Raw genomic sequence first — 18,991 nt, 5'->3', positions numbered from 1 at the left:
TTTTATAAATAATAAAATTCTTCTCCAAAATTCAATTATTTTTAATATCTATTTTAATAAAATTTTACAAAAGAATTCTATTATTTAAACAAAATTTTAATGAAAATTTCCCAGGAATTAAATTACTTACCAATTTTTTATAAATGTTTTCCCACCAATTCAATTATTTTTATTTTTTTAATGAAGTTTCTCCAAAGAATTCAAATATATTCAGAGAATTGAAAAAAATAGTTCTAAGAAATTCAATGATTTCGAAAAATATAAATAAAATTCTTTTAAAAATTCTATTATTTAAAAAAATTTTGACAAAATTCTTTATAAGATTTAGATAATAGACTTGCAATTTTAATAAAATTTTCCTATACAATTCAATTCTTTTTAAGAATTTAATTATTTTTACAAATAATACATTTTTTATGGGAATTCAATTATTTAAAAAAAATTTGAATAAAATTCTTCGATAGAAATCAATTATTTTTATAAATAATAAAATTTTTCTTGAGAATTCAATTATTTTAAAAAATTTTGTTAAAATGCTTTATAAATTGGAAAAAATATAATAAAATTGTCCGTAGAATAAAATTATTTTCGTAGAATACAACATTCTTCCTAGGAATACAATTTATTGTCACAAATGTTTGTAAGAATCTTCGAAAGAATTCAATTATTTTCGTAAAAAATAAAATTCTTCAGAACAATTCAATTATTTAAAAAAATTTTTAAAAATTCGAATAAAATTCTTCACAAGAAATTAATTATTTTCGTGAATAATAATATTTTTCTCTGGAATTGAATTATTTTCACAAATGAAGTTCTTCATGAGTTCAATTCTTAAAAAAATTTTTTAATAAAATTCATTGCAAGAATTCAATTATTTTTATAAATAACAAAACTTATCGCAGAATTTCAATTATTTTTTATACAATTTTAAATATAGGTAATGATAGAAAATTGGATTTATTCTTAAGGGCATTTGAACCATTATGACGTCACAATGTGTGCAAAGCATGAGTTTTAAAATTGTGACGTCATAATGGTTCAAATGCCCTTAATTTTTTTTAAATTCACCGAAAGAATTCAATTATTTTTAAAAATTTTGATAAAATTCTTTATAAAAATTCAATTTTAAGAAATATTCAATTATTGAATAAATTAATTATTTTTGTATGTAAATAATTGAATTCTTGGAAAATTTTCTAATATACAATTTTATTAAAATTCATTTCAGGTAGAATAATAATAATTTTTAATTTACAATATGTACAGTTATTAAATAAAATATAAACAAGTTGTAAATCCAGATGTTCCTTACATGAACATTTTGCTTCCTCTTTATGATCAGCAAAAAAAATTTGCTTTTTCGTGGAGGAAGCATTATCGATAAGTATATATTTAATTTTTAAATCATTTTTAATACAATTTAACATTTATAAAATAAAGTTCATTCGTCTTAATAGAAAGAATAAAATTCTCTTATACACTAATATGAATCTAAATAATCAAAAAGAATTTTAGTAAAAAAGTAAATTTTTCAACTTTAATTGTAATTAATTCTATAAGCTTCAATAGAATATATACTTTATATACATGAATCGATTCGTCTTAATGCAAAGAATAAGATTTTTGATTTATTTTTCAATAAATAATAAAATTTTATTGTACAGAAACAAGATTTAAAAAAAAATGAATTTTTTTTTGAAAGTGCAATTTTTTGCGATTTTAATTTATAAATTTAATGACTTAATTTTTATATTTTAATTCATTAATTAGTGCTAATTCGATTTTAATTTATTGTCTATCATTCGATTGTATTAAATTATATATACCTAATTAATTAATTAATAATAATCGTGAATATAAAATTATTTTCATTTAAAAAAAATAATAAACTAATTATTTTTCTTGACTTGGAGTGAAATAAATTAATAAAATATTATTATATAGACAATATTTATAGGTTGTTGCGATTTTTTTTATTTCTATAAATTTCATTCATTGGAATGCTAATTAGTATATTATAATTATTTAAATTTGAACGCGAAGAAAAATTGTGAAAATTAATATCCCTGCGCGTTAACAATTGAATTCTAAAATCAATAATAGAAAATGGTGTTAATCTTTTCAAATATTATATCTTTATTAAATCTGTAATTAATTGATTATCTAATTAACTATCCGTGAAAGCGAGCTAATTAGGTTTCTAATTAGTAAAACAAGCATGGAGTCTAATTACCAAAATGGTTAATGAATCAGTGCTATATGTATTGAATACTGAAAATTTATATTATCCATAAATAAATTCACGACACAGTACAATAAATTATTTAGTGTTTTATTTATTTTTTTTTTAATTTAAAAAAATTCTTTTTAATTCTTTTTTTTTCAATGATTATCAAAATTGTGTAGTAATTTTTTTTCTCTTACATGTCGAATATAAATTAGAGGTTTTTAGTAACTTTACTGCTTTATATTTGCCACCATAAAATATTCTGCTGTGAGAAAAATTTTTACCACCTTTTCTTGTCACAGCGCATTACTTTTCTCTCGATGTAATAGCTGAAACCGTTAGAGAGTAATTTCCTTCTCATTTCACTGTCGAGCATCCATTTTCCGCAGGTTTTCATTCTTACGTCTATCTGTCTTTTTTACTTGACTTTTCAAGATATTCATCTGTGCATGAGATTTTTATATTTATTTTATGATAAATATTATATTTCAAAGAAACGATGTTGGTCTTTTATTTTTTTGTTTTATTATTTTATGGGCATATAAAGGAAGGAGAAAAAATTCTGTTTTCTTTCATTTCTACTTTATTTGAATTATTATTTATTATTTTATTTTAAAAAAATTTTTAAATCTATTTTGAAAATTTTTTTCTCTTTTACTTTATTTGGAAAAAAACGATTGTTTATTTTACTTGTATTTTTTTATTTAGAAAAATACAAATAATTTAATTTTTTTCGCTAGTATTCTCTTTTAATTCAAAATAAAAACAAAAAGATGATTTTTAATTTTTTTTTCTCTTTTTTCTGTACTATTTCATTCGGAAAAAAATACTAAGGATTTTATTTTATTTATTTTTGTCATAAAAGTAAATAAAGGATTTTTACATTTTTATTTTCAATTTTTTTTTTAATTATTTTATTAGAAAAAAGCAAACATGAATTTCTGTTTTCTTTTTACTTTTCTGCAATATTAATTTATATAAAAAACAGCTGTTTTACATTTTAACTTTTCTCTATATTATATTATTGGGGAAGTAAAAGGTTCTTTATCTTAATTTTTTATTTACTCCTTTTTATTTTATAATTGTTTTTCTGTACTAATTTCATTTTATTCGGAAAAAACAAAACTGATTTTGTAATTTTTTTTTTTTTACTTGAAAATAATTATAAAAGAAGCGCTTTTTTAATTTTTTCTCAATTCTTCTTTTTGTATTATTTTATTTAAAAAAAACAAATAATTTTTCTTATTTATTTCAACTATTTTTTGTAGCGTTTTATTTTAACTTTTTTCTGCAGAGCTTTTTAACTTATAAAACTGTTTTTTTATTTTCTTTCCTTTTCGTATTATTTTCTCACTAAAAAATTAAAAATTATTTATGATTGAGAAAATATTTTACGAGGTTTTTGAACGGTTTTTGTTTGTTCAACAAAAATAATTTTTAAAATTTATTTGAACCCAAAGTAAAAAAAAAAATGATTGAAAATAATATTTTCAATGAAATCAATTGAATAATTTCCAACAAAATTAAATTGATTTTTATAGTAATTATTTAAAAAAATTTTAATTAATTTATTTATTTGAATTTAAATAGTAAAATAGTAAAAACTAAAAAAAGGAAAAATCTTTTCTTAATTTAAAAAAGTGAATCGATAAAATGAATCATTTAATTTACTAAAAAGAAATAATATTAAATTGATAAGTCAAAAAATTATTGCTTAAGTGAGAAAGTGTTATTTATTATTATTAGCATTATTAAGTGAATTAAAATATGTGTCGATAAATTTTGCACTTAGAAAAGAAAAAGTGACGAAGCAATATAATGCTTCTTGACCCCATAACTTTGTGGAAATTCATCTATCTCTCTCATGACGCGCTCAATTACTCACTATGCATATAAACAGGGGGCGTCGTCGTTCTCATGCCCTATAACGTCAGGATGGTTAATTTGGTATGGGTTTGTGATGCGGTTAGCGCGGCTGAATTCGACTGGCCGTGATCCGACTTGGATCAGAGAGTATTTTAGTATTAAACCTACTCTCATCGGCGATCTTCTTATTAAACCGTCTCATCGAATCTCAAAACATTTCTCTCTTATATATATCTCAAAAGAAAATTTATCTTCAATATTTTTTGTCCCATCGAAATATTAAGACAAAATTTTCATTTTTTATTGCAAAAGGAATTTTCTTTTATTTTTTTTCAATTCCACTTGATTTCGATTTTATTTTATTTTCATTTTGTTGCGATTTTATTTTATTTCCTATTTATTATTGATTTTACTTTTTCAATTACATTTTTTTTTGTATTGATTTTTTTACGATTTTATTTCTCTTTTAATTTTTACTTTCAATTTTGTTTTCTATCAATTTTATTTTCTTTCGATTTTATTTCTTTTTACTTTTCCAATTCAAATTTTATTTTTTTCCGCTTTTATTTCTTTTTACTTTTTTAAATTTTGATTTTATTTCTTTTTATTTTTTTAATTTCAATTTTATTTTCATTCAATTCCAGTTCTTTTTACTTTTTCCATTTCAATTTTATTTTTTTTTCGAATTTATTTTTACTCTTTTTACTCTGTCATTTTCAATTGTATTTATTTTCTTTTTGAGTTCACTTTCTTTTTATTTTTTTTTTAATAAATTTAGTCTGCCTTTAATTTTGACTCCTTTTACTTTTTCATTTTCAATTTTATTTCCTTGTGATTTTACTTCTTTTTACTTTTCTTATTCCAATTTTATTTGCTTTCAATTTCAGTTTTTTTTTACTTTTTTAATTTTAATTTTGTTTTCTTTCAATTTTATTTTTCTTTACTTTTTCAATTTCAATTTGTTTTCGAATTTATTTTCTTATTTTTTCAATTTTAATTTTTCTTTCTTTCAATTTTATTTATATTCTTTTTTGGAGTTCATTTTCTTGTTAATTTTTCAATTCAATTTTGACTCATTTTACTCTTTCAATTTCAATTGTATTTTTTTTTTTTTTTTTGAGTTTGTTTTCTTTTTAATGTTTGCAATTAAATTTTCTCTTCTTTCAATTTTGACTCCTCCTACTTTTTCAATTTAAATTTTATTTTTCTGCAATTTTATTTTTTTTTTTTATTTATTCAATTACAATTTTTTCTTTTTTCGAGTTAATTTCCCTTTTAATTCTACACTTCATGTCAATTTTATTCAACTTTTCTTGAATCTCATTTCTTTTAACTTTTTTCATCCAAATTATATTTTTAGTCAATTTTTCAGTGGTTTTTTCCATTTTCTTTTTGGAAAATAAATTCGTGGGGACAAATATTGATGCGTTTTGAGAAATAGAAAAAAAAGTGTTGTTTGAAAATCAATTTTTTTCCAAATATGGAATAATGTGAAGGGTATTATTTTACGAAGGCGAAGTCTTTGTAAGTCTGTAATATTTGACAACAGTGTGTGTATATATATATATTTGACAAAAGTACTTTAAAGAAAATCGAGGAAGCAACGCGTGAAAAGTGTTTACCTCGCATCGATGTGTCGTCTTTCGCTGCAATGACTTTGCGGGATTTCTTCTCACCACATTTTCTTCTCAACGTTTCATTTTTTTTCTCTATTTTTTTCGGTTTTATTCTTTTTTTCATTTATCGTGAAAATAAGCCACAACATTCTATGACATTAATTCCCTTCGTTTATTTTACAAATAGAAAAATATTTTCCCTATTTTACAGGATTAATTTCCCTTCAAATTGTTTATAAAAAAAACAAAAAAAAATAGTAGTGCTTATTTTTATACACAATTTTAAAAAGAAATATTACAAAAACGATTTTAAGTAATTTCAATTTTTTTTTATTTATTTTGTTTGTTTTTTTTTTTGCTTTAAAATCGATTTTAACTCCAATTTTCAGAACGATTTTGAAGATTATAAGGAACAATGGTAGAAACGGACGTTTAATCGTAAAACGATTGTACAATGAGAAAAAAAAATTAAAATAGAAAAATAATTTTTTTTTTCAAAAAAAAAAAAAAGAAAGTTGAAATTCTATAGCTTTTTCGTGTATCAGTGAACATATATATATACATTTTGCCAAAGAGTCAAAGGCACCGGATATATATCCAGAGGAAATCCGTTGGGTTGTAACATTAGGATGATCAAAGGATAGGGGAACAAAGATTACAAGAAGTTTGTCAGAAGGGAATGGTGCATTACGGATGTGCGAAAACCGACAGCGGTGGATTCGAGTGCTTCGTCGAGTTCAGTGAGAACTTAAGTTATTTAGCCATATCCTTTGACACAAGTAAACAGAAATTATATATACCGCCACTAATTCACAAATTTACATTTTCTAATAAAAATTCGTATCGAGAAAATTGCAATCACAACGTTTTTCTAATAAAAAAAAAATTTTTTTTTTCTTGAAATTCTAAATTTACAAATTGTTCAAATTTACACTCTTTTAAATTTTAATTAGTAAAAATATTTTTTACTAAATTGAATTAATGACTGATTTTTTGCTTTTGAATTAGTAAATTTTACTAATAAATAGTAATTTCTACTAATTTATTAGTAAAATTTGCAAATTCTCGATGGCTCGATTGGTTCAACGGCTAGATTGGTACTGAAAAAAGGGTTTTCGATCGAATCCTATCACTGGTGGAAATTGTTTTTTACAATTGTAATTTAAATTATCTTAATTTATTATCTTAAATTAAAATTTCAAAAGATTTTAAATTGTAATTTTGTAAATCAATTAAATTTCGACTCGCAAAAACTAAAAAAAAAAATATCAAATTACGCAATAACGACTAATTTTAGTAAAGTGTAAAGGAAAAAAAATGAATGACAAAATGAATACAAAGATTATTATAAGAATATTTTTAATGAAAAATTTTTTTGAAAAATTCTCAGCAGAAAAAAAGGAAGAATACGTATATTTAATAAAAGTAAAAATGACTTTGTCTCTGTGGGTGAAATGAAAATTTCTTTGTATTTATAAATCAACATGAATTTCATTATTTTACTCGCAAAAGCTTAAATTAATTTTTCCTTTTCTTTTTCTATTTCAACAGAAAAGGGAGCTTCAAGTAAATTGTCCGCTGAAAGCGGGAAAATAAGCGCAATGACCAAATGCATCGAATTTCTAGCTACCTTGAGTTCCTTTCTGTTGGTCTTAATCACCCTTCCGTTTTCGCTCTGTTTCACATTTAAAATAGTCCAGGAATACGAAAGAGCCGTGGTATTTCGAATGGGTCGTTTAAAAGGTGGTGCTCGCGGTCCAGGTAATTAGTCCCGACAAAAACTATATACATATATACCAACTAAACTTAATACTCTATTCGTTTATATATGAGATATTACAAAGAAAAACTATTTTTTCTTATTTTTTTTTCTTATTTTACAAAATCTATTTTGTTTTCTACAAAGAAAAATTTTTTTTAATAAAATTTAAAAATCTAAAAATTATTTTGAAATTAGAAAACTTCCTGAAGAAATTTGAAAGAAAAACTTTTATTGTACACTGAACAAAATTTATTTGATTCAAATAATATTTTATTTATAAATAAAAAAATAAATAAAATAATAAAATAAAATAATTTATAATAAAATAATAATAATAATAATAATAATAAATAATAATTTATAATAAAATAATTTATAATAAATAAAATTTATACTTGAACCAATAATTTCACTATTAGAAGCAAATAACATCTAATTGACTTGTATTGATATAGATTTAGTTTTAAATCAATGTGTCAATATATTGAAATACGCGCTTAATACTACCGCGCAATGTTTGTGCGCAGATAATTTTCTTTTTATGTTCAGTCGCGTGTAGAACGCCATGGACAATGTTCCATATGTATTTTTGATTGCCTTTGTCTATTAACATTTTACTCTTAATAATAAATGTATATTTGTTCATATACCTGAAGTATATTCTTTCCGTGTATCCTGAGGTTAAAATTACAACAACTTGAATAAAAATTATTTGATTCAAGTAAATATTTATTTGATAATAAATAAGTAATCGTTTAGTTAGATCAAATAAATTTTTTTCCAGTGTAAAAAAAATACTCAACGACTGAAAATAAATAATACGATAGAATTTTTAAGAAAATAATTTTCAGAAAAATTTTGTTAAAATAAAAATACGATAGTATTTTTATATATGATTGCGTTTTATTTTCATTTTTTGTTTTTCGCTTTCTCAGAAATTTGGATTATGAAAAAAAAATTAATTATATTCCTTCTCATCACTACACCCAAAAAAAACGTTTTATTTGAACCAAATATAATTTATTTGAATCAAATGAAAGTATAATTGTCATAAAGTCTACAAAATTATTTATTTCTCTTAAATAAAACGTTTATTTAGCACAAAGGAAAGTTTTATTTGCATCAAATAAAATTTATTTGAACCAAATAAAATTTATTTGAACCAAATAAAGTTCATTTCAATCAAATAAAATTTAATTGAAACAAATAAAAGTTCTTTGAGACAAATAAAGTTTATATAAACCAAATTAAGTTTATTTGAACCAATTAAAATTTATTTGAACTCTAACTAAAAAATTTTTTTGAATCAAATAAAATTTATTTGTACCAAATATAATATATATAAACGAACTAAAATTTATTTGAACCAAATAAAGTTCATTTCATCCAAATGAAAATTTAATTGAAACAAATAAAATATGTTTGATTCAAAAAAAGTATATTTAAACCAAATAAAGTTTATTTGAACCAAATAAAAATTATTTGAACCAAATAAAGTTTATCTGAACCAAATGAAATTATTTGAATCAAATTAATTTCATTTGAACTGATTTAAGTTTTTTTGAACCAATTTAAATTTATTTGAACCAAATGAACTTTCTTTGAATCAAATAAAATTTCTTTGAACCAAACAAAATATATTTAAACCAACCAAAAATTTATTTGCGCCAACTAAATAATTTAGTAGGCTCTGACTGAAATATATCTTCACCTCCGAGTGTAATGTGAGGGTATTTTGACTTTTCATCATTTTTCATTTCTCGTGTTTTTAGGAATGTTTTTTGTGCTTCCTTGTGTGGATAACTGCATCCTAGTGGATTTAAGGACCGTGTCATTTGATGTTCCACCTCAAGAAGTACTTACTAAAGATTCAGTAACCGTCAGCGTGGATGCTGTCGTGTATTACAGAATAAAAGAACCCTTAAGTGCTGTCGTCAAAATAGCAAACTACAGGTAGTAGAATTTTATTTTCTCTTTTTTTTTTAACAAATTCGTATCGAATTAAAGTAAAATAAAATTTCCATTTATTTGACGCACTGAAAAAAAAATTTTGAAAATCTATTTTTCATTTTGTTTCTTAAATTTACAGTATATTTTAGAATTAAAAATATGTTTTTTTCAAAAAATTTCATTTCTGAAATATATTCAGAATTTAAATATTTATTTAATACATTTTTACTAAATTTTGGTTTTCAGGAATATATTTCAAATTCAAAAATTAATTTCTCTCAAACATTAAGGTTTCAAAAATTCAGTTCATACATTTTAGTTTATAAAAATTTAGCTTTCAAAAATTTATTTTAAATTCAGAAAAATTGTTCTGAACAATTTAGTTTTTAAAAATTTAGTTCATAAAAATTTAGTTTTCAAGAACATATTTTAAGTTTAAAAATTTACCAAATAATTGACAAAAACAAAATAAATAATTAATTATAAATTGAAATTTTCAACATTGAAAAATGTAATACAGTTTTAAAAATATATTCTCCTATTTTCGGAGAAATAAAGTAACAAAACAAATACATTATCCCTATTTTCGGAAATATTTTGAAGCAAAAAAAAAAAATTGAAATAAAAAATACCAAATCATAAAATAGCTAAAAATGAAAACTAACAGAAAATTCTTTTTTTTTCCATTTTGTTTTTTTTCTTTCCTCCTGAAATGTACGGTCGAACGATAAATATTTTTAGAGCAATGTGTTTCGAGAGGAAAAGCATTTTATCTAAATCCAGTGATGCAAATATTTATCACTGTTGTTGTTCCGTTGGGTATTCGTTTGTAACTGATGATGAAACTATTCGCAATTAAAATAGATTGCTCGTTTACGAAAACTTGAAACAACGCTTATAGCATTATAGAATTTTGTGATTTGTCAAAAAAAAAAAAAAAAAAAAAAAAAAATTGGGAAAAATCTAAAAACAACGAGAAGTAAAAAAAACATTTAGTTCATATATATAGCTATTTTTTTATACATCAGGAAAAGTCTTGCGCTTGGGTAAATAAAAAATATCGCTCAGGGATCTGTGACCGTGAAATTAGAATATACGCGATGCCAGCACGTGTTTTTCAAGCAGAGGAAGAGAGCAGTAGTGACTAACTTTATTACATTCACAGAGCAAAAAAAAAAAAGAGAAAGAATAAAACAAAACTCTCGACTACTTCGAAAAAAGAAACTTGTCCACAACTAACGAACATGAATAATCTGCACTTTTTTCTCATTATCGTGTATATATATACGGAAAAAGGATTTACTTTTATTTGAAAAAATAAACTGTTTGGTATTTTTAAGCTGAAAATTTTTTTTTTATATATAATTATCGAATGGAATATTATAGAATAAAAATTAGAAAATAGAAAATTTTTAAATTTAAAACGTCAAAAAAACACAGAAAAAAGATTTAACTGCAACAGAGAAAAGTTCATTTAAAAATAGCCAGTCTTAATTAAAACAACTAAAAATTTCGCTAATACAGTGAAATTTTTAGCTTTTTCAGGTAAATATTTTTTCCCTGAACTAATAATATAAAGAAATAGGAATGTAAAAATATATTTTGATTCAGACTGTGCTGTTACTTATCAAAAATTATTTTCAAGATTTTAATTTAATTATTTTCTAGAATTTATAATAAAAATTATTCTCTATGTCAATTATAAAAGCAATTATTTTTTCAATAATTTTTAAAAAAGTTCTTTGACAATTCAATTATTCAAAGGAAAAGAAAAGAAAATTCACCTAAAATAATTCTGAAATCCATTTCCTTAAAATTTAATTTGACTATAGATTTCAATTATTAGAAAATTCAAACAATTTCAAAATATTTGGAATACAAATTTTTCAAAAAAAAAACTAACTTCTTTATATTTTTTAATTAAAATTGTATAAAATTTAAATTTTCGGAAATTTCAAATTGAATTAAATTATTCAAAGTAAATTCAATTTTTATTTAGGTTCAATTATTGTAAATTTAAATTATTATCAGAAATAAAAAAAACTTTTAAAATTTTGTATTAAATTTTGTGGTGATTTCAAAGTTTTATGAGAAACAAAAAAAAATTAAGACGAATTAAATCTTGTCAATAATTTCAATCGTTGCTAGACACCAAAATCCAGAAATTTTCTTATCAATTCTAGGAATTAAATATTTTTCCAAAACTTTTGATTTTTGGGTTACTTTACTTTCTAAATTTCAAAGGTATCAAATTGAAATTTTTTAAAATTTTAATTTTCAATAATTTTAATTAAAAATCCAGAAGATCTTAGTTTTTAAAAAAAATTTTGTTTTTTAATTTTTTAGAAATAAATTTAATTTTTGAAAATATTGTATTTTATTAAAAAATTTAATTGAAAACACTTCAATTTTAGACGTATAATTTTAAATGAAATTTCAATTTGTTTATAATTCGAATTCTCAAAATTACTAAAAATAAAATAAACTTTAAAGAATAATTTTATTTAAAATTATAAAAAATAATTGAATTTTGGAAGAATTGTGTTGCAATTTTTAGAAATAATTAAACTTCAAAAGATTTGAAATTGTAATTTTTTAAAATTTTAGTTCTTGTGGAAAATAAATAACAATGAGAATTGAAAAATGAATAAAAATTAATTTTTCAAATTAAACAATAAGCAATTAAAATAATTTAACAAAATTACTGAAACATTGAATAATTTAATTTAGAAATTCTTAAATAATTAGATTTCTAAAAAAATTTAATTAAAATTTCTCCAAGAAAATTAAATTTCCGAAAACAATTAGTTGAAAAATATTTAAATATAATTGAATAATTCGTTAAATTTTATTAAAATAAATTTTATATTTTAAAGAAATTATTGTCCTTTTGAAAAATAGGCTTGTTTTTGAAGATACTAAAAATATTTAAAAATTTGAGAAAATTATTTTAAAATCATTAAATTTCAAAAATGTCAAAAACTAAAAAAAAAGAAACTTACGCTAAAATGACTAATTTCAGGTGTTGACAGATTAAATAAATCGACGATTATTCTGAGCAATAATTATATGACAATAAATTTACATAAATAATTTTACATAACTATTTAAATAAATTTACATAAATATTTAAATAAATAATAAAAATTGTATATTTTTATCTTCAAATGGGAAATTTTTAACTTAAAAAAATTTATAATCAACAGAATAATTCGAAAAAATGATACTAGATAATGTAACTTTATTAACAGTAGTAAAATAATTTTTAGTCAGACGGTACTATTTTTAATTTCTGAAAAACCAATATTTGTAGAGTAAGAAGAAAATGTAGTTCCAACAAAATGTTTAATCAATGTATGCAATTTTATGCACCAGTAATAAAAGCTAATTGCACTCAGACGAAGCATTTTAATTTGTGTAAATTTTGATATTAGTAAAAAAAAAAACTTTCAGTCCGAAAATGTGTTCTAATTGTGAAAAAGTAGTAAAAAAATAAAATAAGTAGTAAAAAAAACTGAAAGTTTTTTTTACTACTTATTTTATTTTTTTACCATCAGTCAGACAATGCGTAAAAAAAACTTTCAATTTTTTTACTACTTATTTTATTTTAAACTTTCAGTCAGACAATGCGTTCTAGTTCTTGAAAATCAGTAAAAAAAATAAAAAATGAAGACAGAAGAGAATTGTGTTAAAAATCCAAAAAAGGGAAAAAAGAGATAATCAATTTTAAAAACGAGGATTAATATAATACTTTTCTTTTATTTCTTTTTCGACTGTCAGAATGGGTAAAAAAACTTTGAAAAGTTTAAAAGCAAAATATAGAAACAAATATTTTGATCTATACTTCGATTATATATAAAATATTAACAAGAATTTCTTTTTGAGAGCTTTTTCAGCTTCGCGGCTTTTATTACTTAATTTTCACGAATATAACGTTTATTCTCTTTGGCATTTCATTTCCCAAAGCCTCTCGACAAGATTATTGGCAGCCAGTACATTACGCACTGTACTTGGAACGAGGAGTCTGGCTGAGATTCTGGCCGAGCGAGAAACGATTTCTCACACCATGCAGACGTCCCTTGACGAAGCCACGGATCCATGGGGCGTCGAGGTCGAGAGAGTTGAGATGTAAATACTGAAAATTTAAATTTCTAAAATAAACATATGCCACGCCATCAACGATCCTTCATATATTTTCCCCTTTTCTTTTTTTTTAAATAAAATTTTCTTCATTTACACGCCAAGTTTACTATTTAATATTCAAAAAAAAAAGTAGAAAAGAATTTAAAGCAAAAATTTTCTGCAATCAGCATCTTTTTATTTTATACAATAAGAATAAAATCTCGTGATAATGTGTAAAATTAGAGGAAGAGAAATTTTTTTTACTGAGAAACCAATTTTCATAATTTTAAATCCGTTAAAACCGATTACCACGAACTTAATCATCTTATAATACATATACATGAATTGCTTACGCTTCTAATTTTAATTAAAAGCCAAAGATTACGATGTGGTGGTTGAATTTCTTTTTTAGGAGAGAAAATTATTACCTTGGGTAGTTCATTTCCTATTATGTTCCAGAACATAAATTTCTTCTTCATTTAGCTGTTTTTTCGATTTTTTTTTTAATTTTCATTTATATTTTATATTTGTACATTAATATTTAGTTATAATTAATTAACAAAAGCAAAATGTCAGCCACTGATTCAAATTAAAAAATATTTTTATACTAATTTAAATTTAGAGTTATATTTTATAAGATATTTTTATTTTTTAGTAATTAATTAAGAAAACTGTCATACGAAAACGTAAATTATAAGATCTAAAAGATATGAAGACTTACAAGTAGAAAAAATATTTTTTAGTCAGACAAAAACATAGTTTTTAATAAGTTAAGAAAAGCTAAATAGAAAATGATAAATTTTAAAAAGTAGAAATCCAATGTTTTTACCCTTATTCTTCCGAAAAGTTGATAAAATTGAATTTATAATTTTCTATAAGTAGAAAAAGTAGAGTTTAGTCAGACAAACAATTTTTTTTAGTAACTGAAGAAATCTTATAAAAAAAATTTTTTTGCTCTGATTTTTTAAAGTTGTCCTGTCATTGCTATAAGTGGAAAAATTATGAATTAGTCAGACGAAAAACATTTTTAATAACTAAAGAAATAGTATAGAAAATAAAAACTTTTTAAAAGTCGAAAACCAATTTTTTTTGTCCTGATATATTTTATAAGTATTTAAAGCTGTTCTGTCAAAACATTAAGTAGTGAAAGTATGGTTTCGTCAGACCAAACATTTTTCCTTCAGTAACTAAAGAATTCTTATTGAAGATCATAGCATTTTAAAAGTAGAAAACCAATTTTTTGCCCTAACTTTTTAAAAGTTGTCCTATCAAGTCTTTAAGCAGAAAAAGTATCGTAAAGTAAAACTAAAATTTTTTCTTTACTAAGTAAAGAATTCTTCTTTAAAATCGGAGCTTTTGAAAAATAGAAAACCAATTTTTAGCCCAAATTTTTTATTAAAGTTGTTCCGCCAAGACTTTGAGTAGAAAAATTATGATTTAGTCAGACAAACTAGTTTTTTAGCTAGATTTTAAATTTTTAGAATAAATCTTATGGAAAATTATAACTTTTATATAGAAAACTTTATAAAAATAAAACTTTATATAAAAATTCCTTGCACTAATTAATTTTGTCGGTACTTAAACTTATTTTGTCTAGACTTTAAGTAGAAAAAGTATCAACTAGCCAGACAAAAACTTTTCTTTTAGTAACAAGAAAATTCTTATTGAAACTGAGAAGTATATAAAAATAGAAAATCAATTTTTTTTTTGCCCAAATTTTATTTGTAAGGTGATAAATCGCCTTGTGAAGGCCGTAAGTAGAAAGAGTATAGTTTAGTCAGACAAACAATTTTTTTTAGTAACTGAAGAAATCGTATAGAAAATAATAATAACTTTTTGAAAGAAGTAAACCAAATCATTACAGTAATTTATTGTGTCAGTAGATAAACTTGTTTTGTCAAGATTTCAAGTAGTAAAAGTATGGTTTGGTCAGACAAAAAATTTTCTTTCAAAAACTAAAGAATTATTTTTCAAGATTGTAAACTTTCTAAAAGTAAAAAAACATTTTTTTGCTCTAATTTTTTTTTTAAATTTTCCTGTAAAGTATGTGAGTAGAACAATTATTATTTTGTCAGACAAACAATTTTTTTTAATGACTAAAGAAGTTTTACAAAAAATAATATTTCAATTAACTTGAAAATAAGATTTCAGTTCATTAACTTAAAAATTCGGATTTTTAAAATAACTCGGTTTACAAGTAGAAAAAGTCCAATTTCGTCAGACAAATTAAATTCCTTATTAAATTCCTTATTATTTCTATTGTTATAAAAAAATGAAAATTTTAAGAATACAAATGAAAGAAACAAATATGTAGAAATTAATTTCCTTCTACTACTCGAATTTTTTAGGTAGTTGGAATTTTCATAAGTCAACAAGTAGAATAAATACAGTTTAGTCAGACAACAATTTTCTCTTAAAATAATTCCAAGTCGTTTTGCAATCAATCAATGTTTATTTTCTTAGAAGAACAGTTGTTTTTAACGACAATTTTCTTTTGTAAAATATATTTTAAAATTTTTTCAAAATTGTCTCCTGAAAGCAAAAAAAAATCACTTCAAAAGTAGTAAAATTTTAGTTTAGTCAGACATTAACAACTTTTTAAATAGCAAAAAATTAATAAATAAAATGAACTCTCTTTTTTAATGTAACATTTGAGATTAAATTTATAATTCTAAGTATATTTAAAATTAGAAAAAAAATAATATATAATAATAATAGAAAAAAATAATCTCAAAAGGAAAATGATAAATACACCCTTGAAAATTCGCATCTTTTAATAAGAAGAAAAAAAGAAAAAACAAAAACTTCGTCTCTACTGCTTTTTGTTTGATTTAGAAAAGACGTTCGACTTCCTGTACAACTTCAACGAGGAATGGCCGCAGAGGCGGAAGCCGCCAGAGAAGCAAGAGCCAAAGTGATTGCCGCTGAAGGAGAAATGCGAGCTTCCCGTGCTCTAAAGGAAGCTAGTGATGTCATTTCCATGAGTCCTGCTGCTCTACAGGTATTTAATATGGGATTAACAACAAAAGGAAAGCTGATTATGTCTGATAATGCTATTGTTCTACCTGCAACTGCTATTGTTAACTTACCTCCATTATCATTTCGTGTCTATACATACACACACACACACACATACATACATACATACACATTTAATATGTGTTATTCAAATATTTATTTTAAATATTTTGCTTTTTATTTCAATATTTCAAATATTCGAAATAAATATGAAAATAATGAAGTACTAATTTACTAACAATAATAATTATTATTATTAAATTATTTAAATATTTATTTTTATTTTGTTTTCATTTCTATTTTTACAATATTATCTAGATATCAATAATAATAATAAAAATATTCTTATATTATTATATACGAATTACTCTTTAAATTTGAATTAGTGACTGAATTTTTGCTTTTGAGTTAGTAAATCTTACTATTAAATAATAATTTCCACTTATTAGTAAAACTAACAACAATATATATATAATAATAATAAATTTAATTGAAAATGAAACTGAAAATTTTTGAATCTTTAAAAAATTTAAAGGAAAAAATGTTATTGAAAAAAATGTTCTGTTAGATTTATTTACGAATATCTTTAATTGTAAAATTATTGGAAAACAATAATTTCATTTTTAAATATTTCAAATATTTAATTATAATTTTTTCATAGGATTTAAGGTTTTCAAAAATTTCAAATTCAAACCTTTTTCAAATTAAACAACTTTAAAAATTTATTTATAATAATTAAAAATGAACTTCTTAATAATTACTTTCGTATTGTATTATTATCTAAAATTTAAAATAAAATTCATTTTCAAATAAATTTTTATTAGAAAATTCTACGAGAATATTCAATTATTTAAATAAAAAAATAAATTATTTATTGAATAATTGAACGTTTCTTAAAATTTAATTCTTATAAAGAATTTTATTGGCAAATTTTTAAATAATTGAATTCTTTTGACGAACTTTAATAAAAAAATTTAGAATAGTTACATTTTTTTCAAGAATTCGATTAAAATTTTATGAAAAATAATTGAATTATTATTGAGAAGAAACTTATAAATAAATTTGTAAATATTAGAATTCCTGTGAAATTTTTATTATTCATGAAAATAATTAAATGTTGTCGTACAAGTTTATTAAAAAATTTTTTTTTTTTTAATAATTGAATTCTTTTGGGTAATTTTATTAATTTTGAAAATAATTTAATTTCTGCAATCATTTGTAACTTCCTCAAAATTCAATTTTTTTAGTATTTTTAACTAAAACTCTTCTATAAATCCATTATTTTTAATAATTAATTAAATATACATAATGACAAAATTTAACTAATTTTAGAAGATTTTGAATTATTAAAAATTTTCAATAATTTAAGTTCTTTAAAATTTCTAATTCTAAATTCATTAAAAATTGAAATTTTATAAAATTTTAAATTAAAATCTTTTGAAGTTCAATTATTTATGAAAATTGTAAACGCAACTCTTTTGAAATTGAATTAATTTTGAAATATTTAGGTAAAATTATTTATTAAATAATTTATTTATTTCATGAATTTTCTTATGAATTCTAAAAATTTAATTTTTTTCAGTTAATAAAAATCTCTGACTATTCCTGAATTCCCTACGTCAGAATATATGATTATTATAATTATAATAATAAATACATTCCAATGCATATTTTATTTTTATAAAAAAAATGGAATTAAAAATTTTTACGTTCTATTATTTTTAAAATTATTGCTAATTTTATTTAAAAGAGTGAGTGAGAAGTCAGTTGCGCGCGAATTGTTGCTAGTATTTATTTTAATAATAATTTAATAATTTAATAACTGAAAAAAAATTAAACTTTTTTTTTTCTTAAATTTTCGACTAATTTCTGTAAATAATTAACATTTGTTAATTAACACTCACGTCTTTTATTTTTCCTCTGTTTAATACAGTTGAGATATCTACAAACTCTGAATAATATCTCTGCAGAAAAGAACTCGACAATCATTTTTCCATTTCCTCTGGACTGGCTCACTTCGTTTCTCAGTTTTAGACAAGAATCGCAGTCGTAATTTATATGAGAAAAAAATATGAATTTCAATTAAGAAGTAGACAATTAAAAAAAGAGAGACATTATCCCAAAAAAAATCCTCAAACAATTCCATTTTTTTCACCATAAAATATAATTTCTCTAAATTGAAAATTAAAAAGAAATAAAGATATGAAGAAAAATATCAATTACAATTTAAATGTAATTTAATTAATTTTACCGCAATAACGAACAAACAGATAATATTTGAAAACTGAATGCAATATGTATACTAATATAATTAAAGTAAAATTATATTTCTGTATATGTAAATATAACTTTGCGGTGGGTTGCTTATAGTGAATATTAAATATTTTACTCATAAGCATATATTTATAAATTTTATAATTCGCATATTAA

General features: G+C 21.6%; 1 protein-coding gene across 4 annotated transcripts in view; it reads left to right on the top strand.

Annotated features, from left to right (window-relative positions):
• LOC122500987 (band 7 protein AGAP004871-like) overlaps window positions 1-18,710 on the top strand; it is a 283,194-nt gene extending 264,484 nt beyond the window's left edge. For 3 of the 4 annotated variants that reach the window (XM_043610180.1, XM_043610181.1, XM_043610179.1), the window contains 5 exons: window positions 7,261-7,470; window positions 9,244-9,424; window positions 13,388-13,549; window positions 16,379-16,544; window positions 18,495-18,710. In XM_043610180.1, the coding sequence (XP_043466115.1) occupies window positions 7,261-7,470; window positions 9,244-9,424; window positions 13,388-13,549; window positions 16,379-16,544; window positions 18,495-18,614 (839 nt within the window). In that variant the 3' untranslated portion in view covers window positions 18,615-18,710. Of the gene's footprint in view, window positions 1-4,270; window positions 4,359-5,465; window positions 5,618-6,098; window positions 6,489-7,260; window positions 7,471-9,243; window positions 9,425-13,387; window positions 13,550-16,378; window positions 16,545-18,494 lie in introns of those variants that run through there. The other variant, XM_043610178.1, reaches the window with a different exon arrangement.
• The last annotated feature ends 281 nt before the right edge of the window (window positions 18,711-18,991 follow it).

This window comes from Leptopilina heterotoma, unplaced genomic scaffold (genome assembly GCF_015476425.1).
Source record: "Leptopilina heterotoma isolate Lh14 unplaced genomic scaffold, ASM1547642v1 Lhet_197, whole genome shotgun sequence".
NCBI lineage: Eukaryota > Metazoa > Arthropoda > Insecta > Hymenoptera > Figitidae > Leptopilina > Leptopilina heterotoma.
The sequence above is the reverse complement of the archived record's forward strand: the minus strand, read 5'-3'. Positions and strand labels throughout refer to the sequence as shown.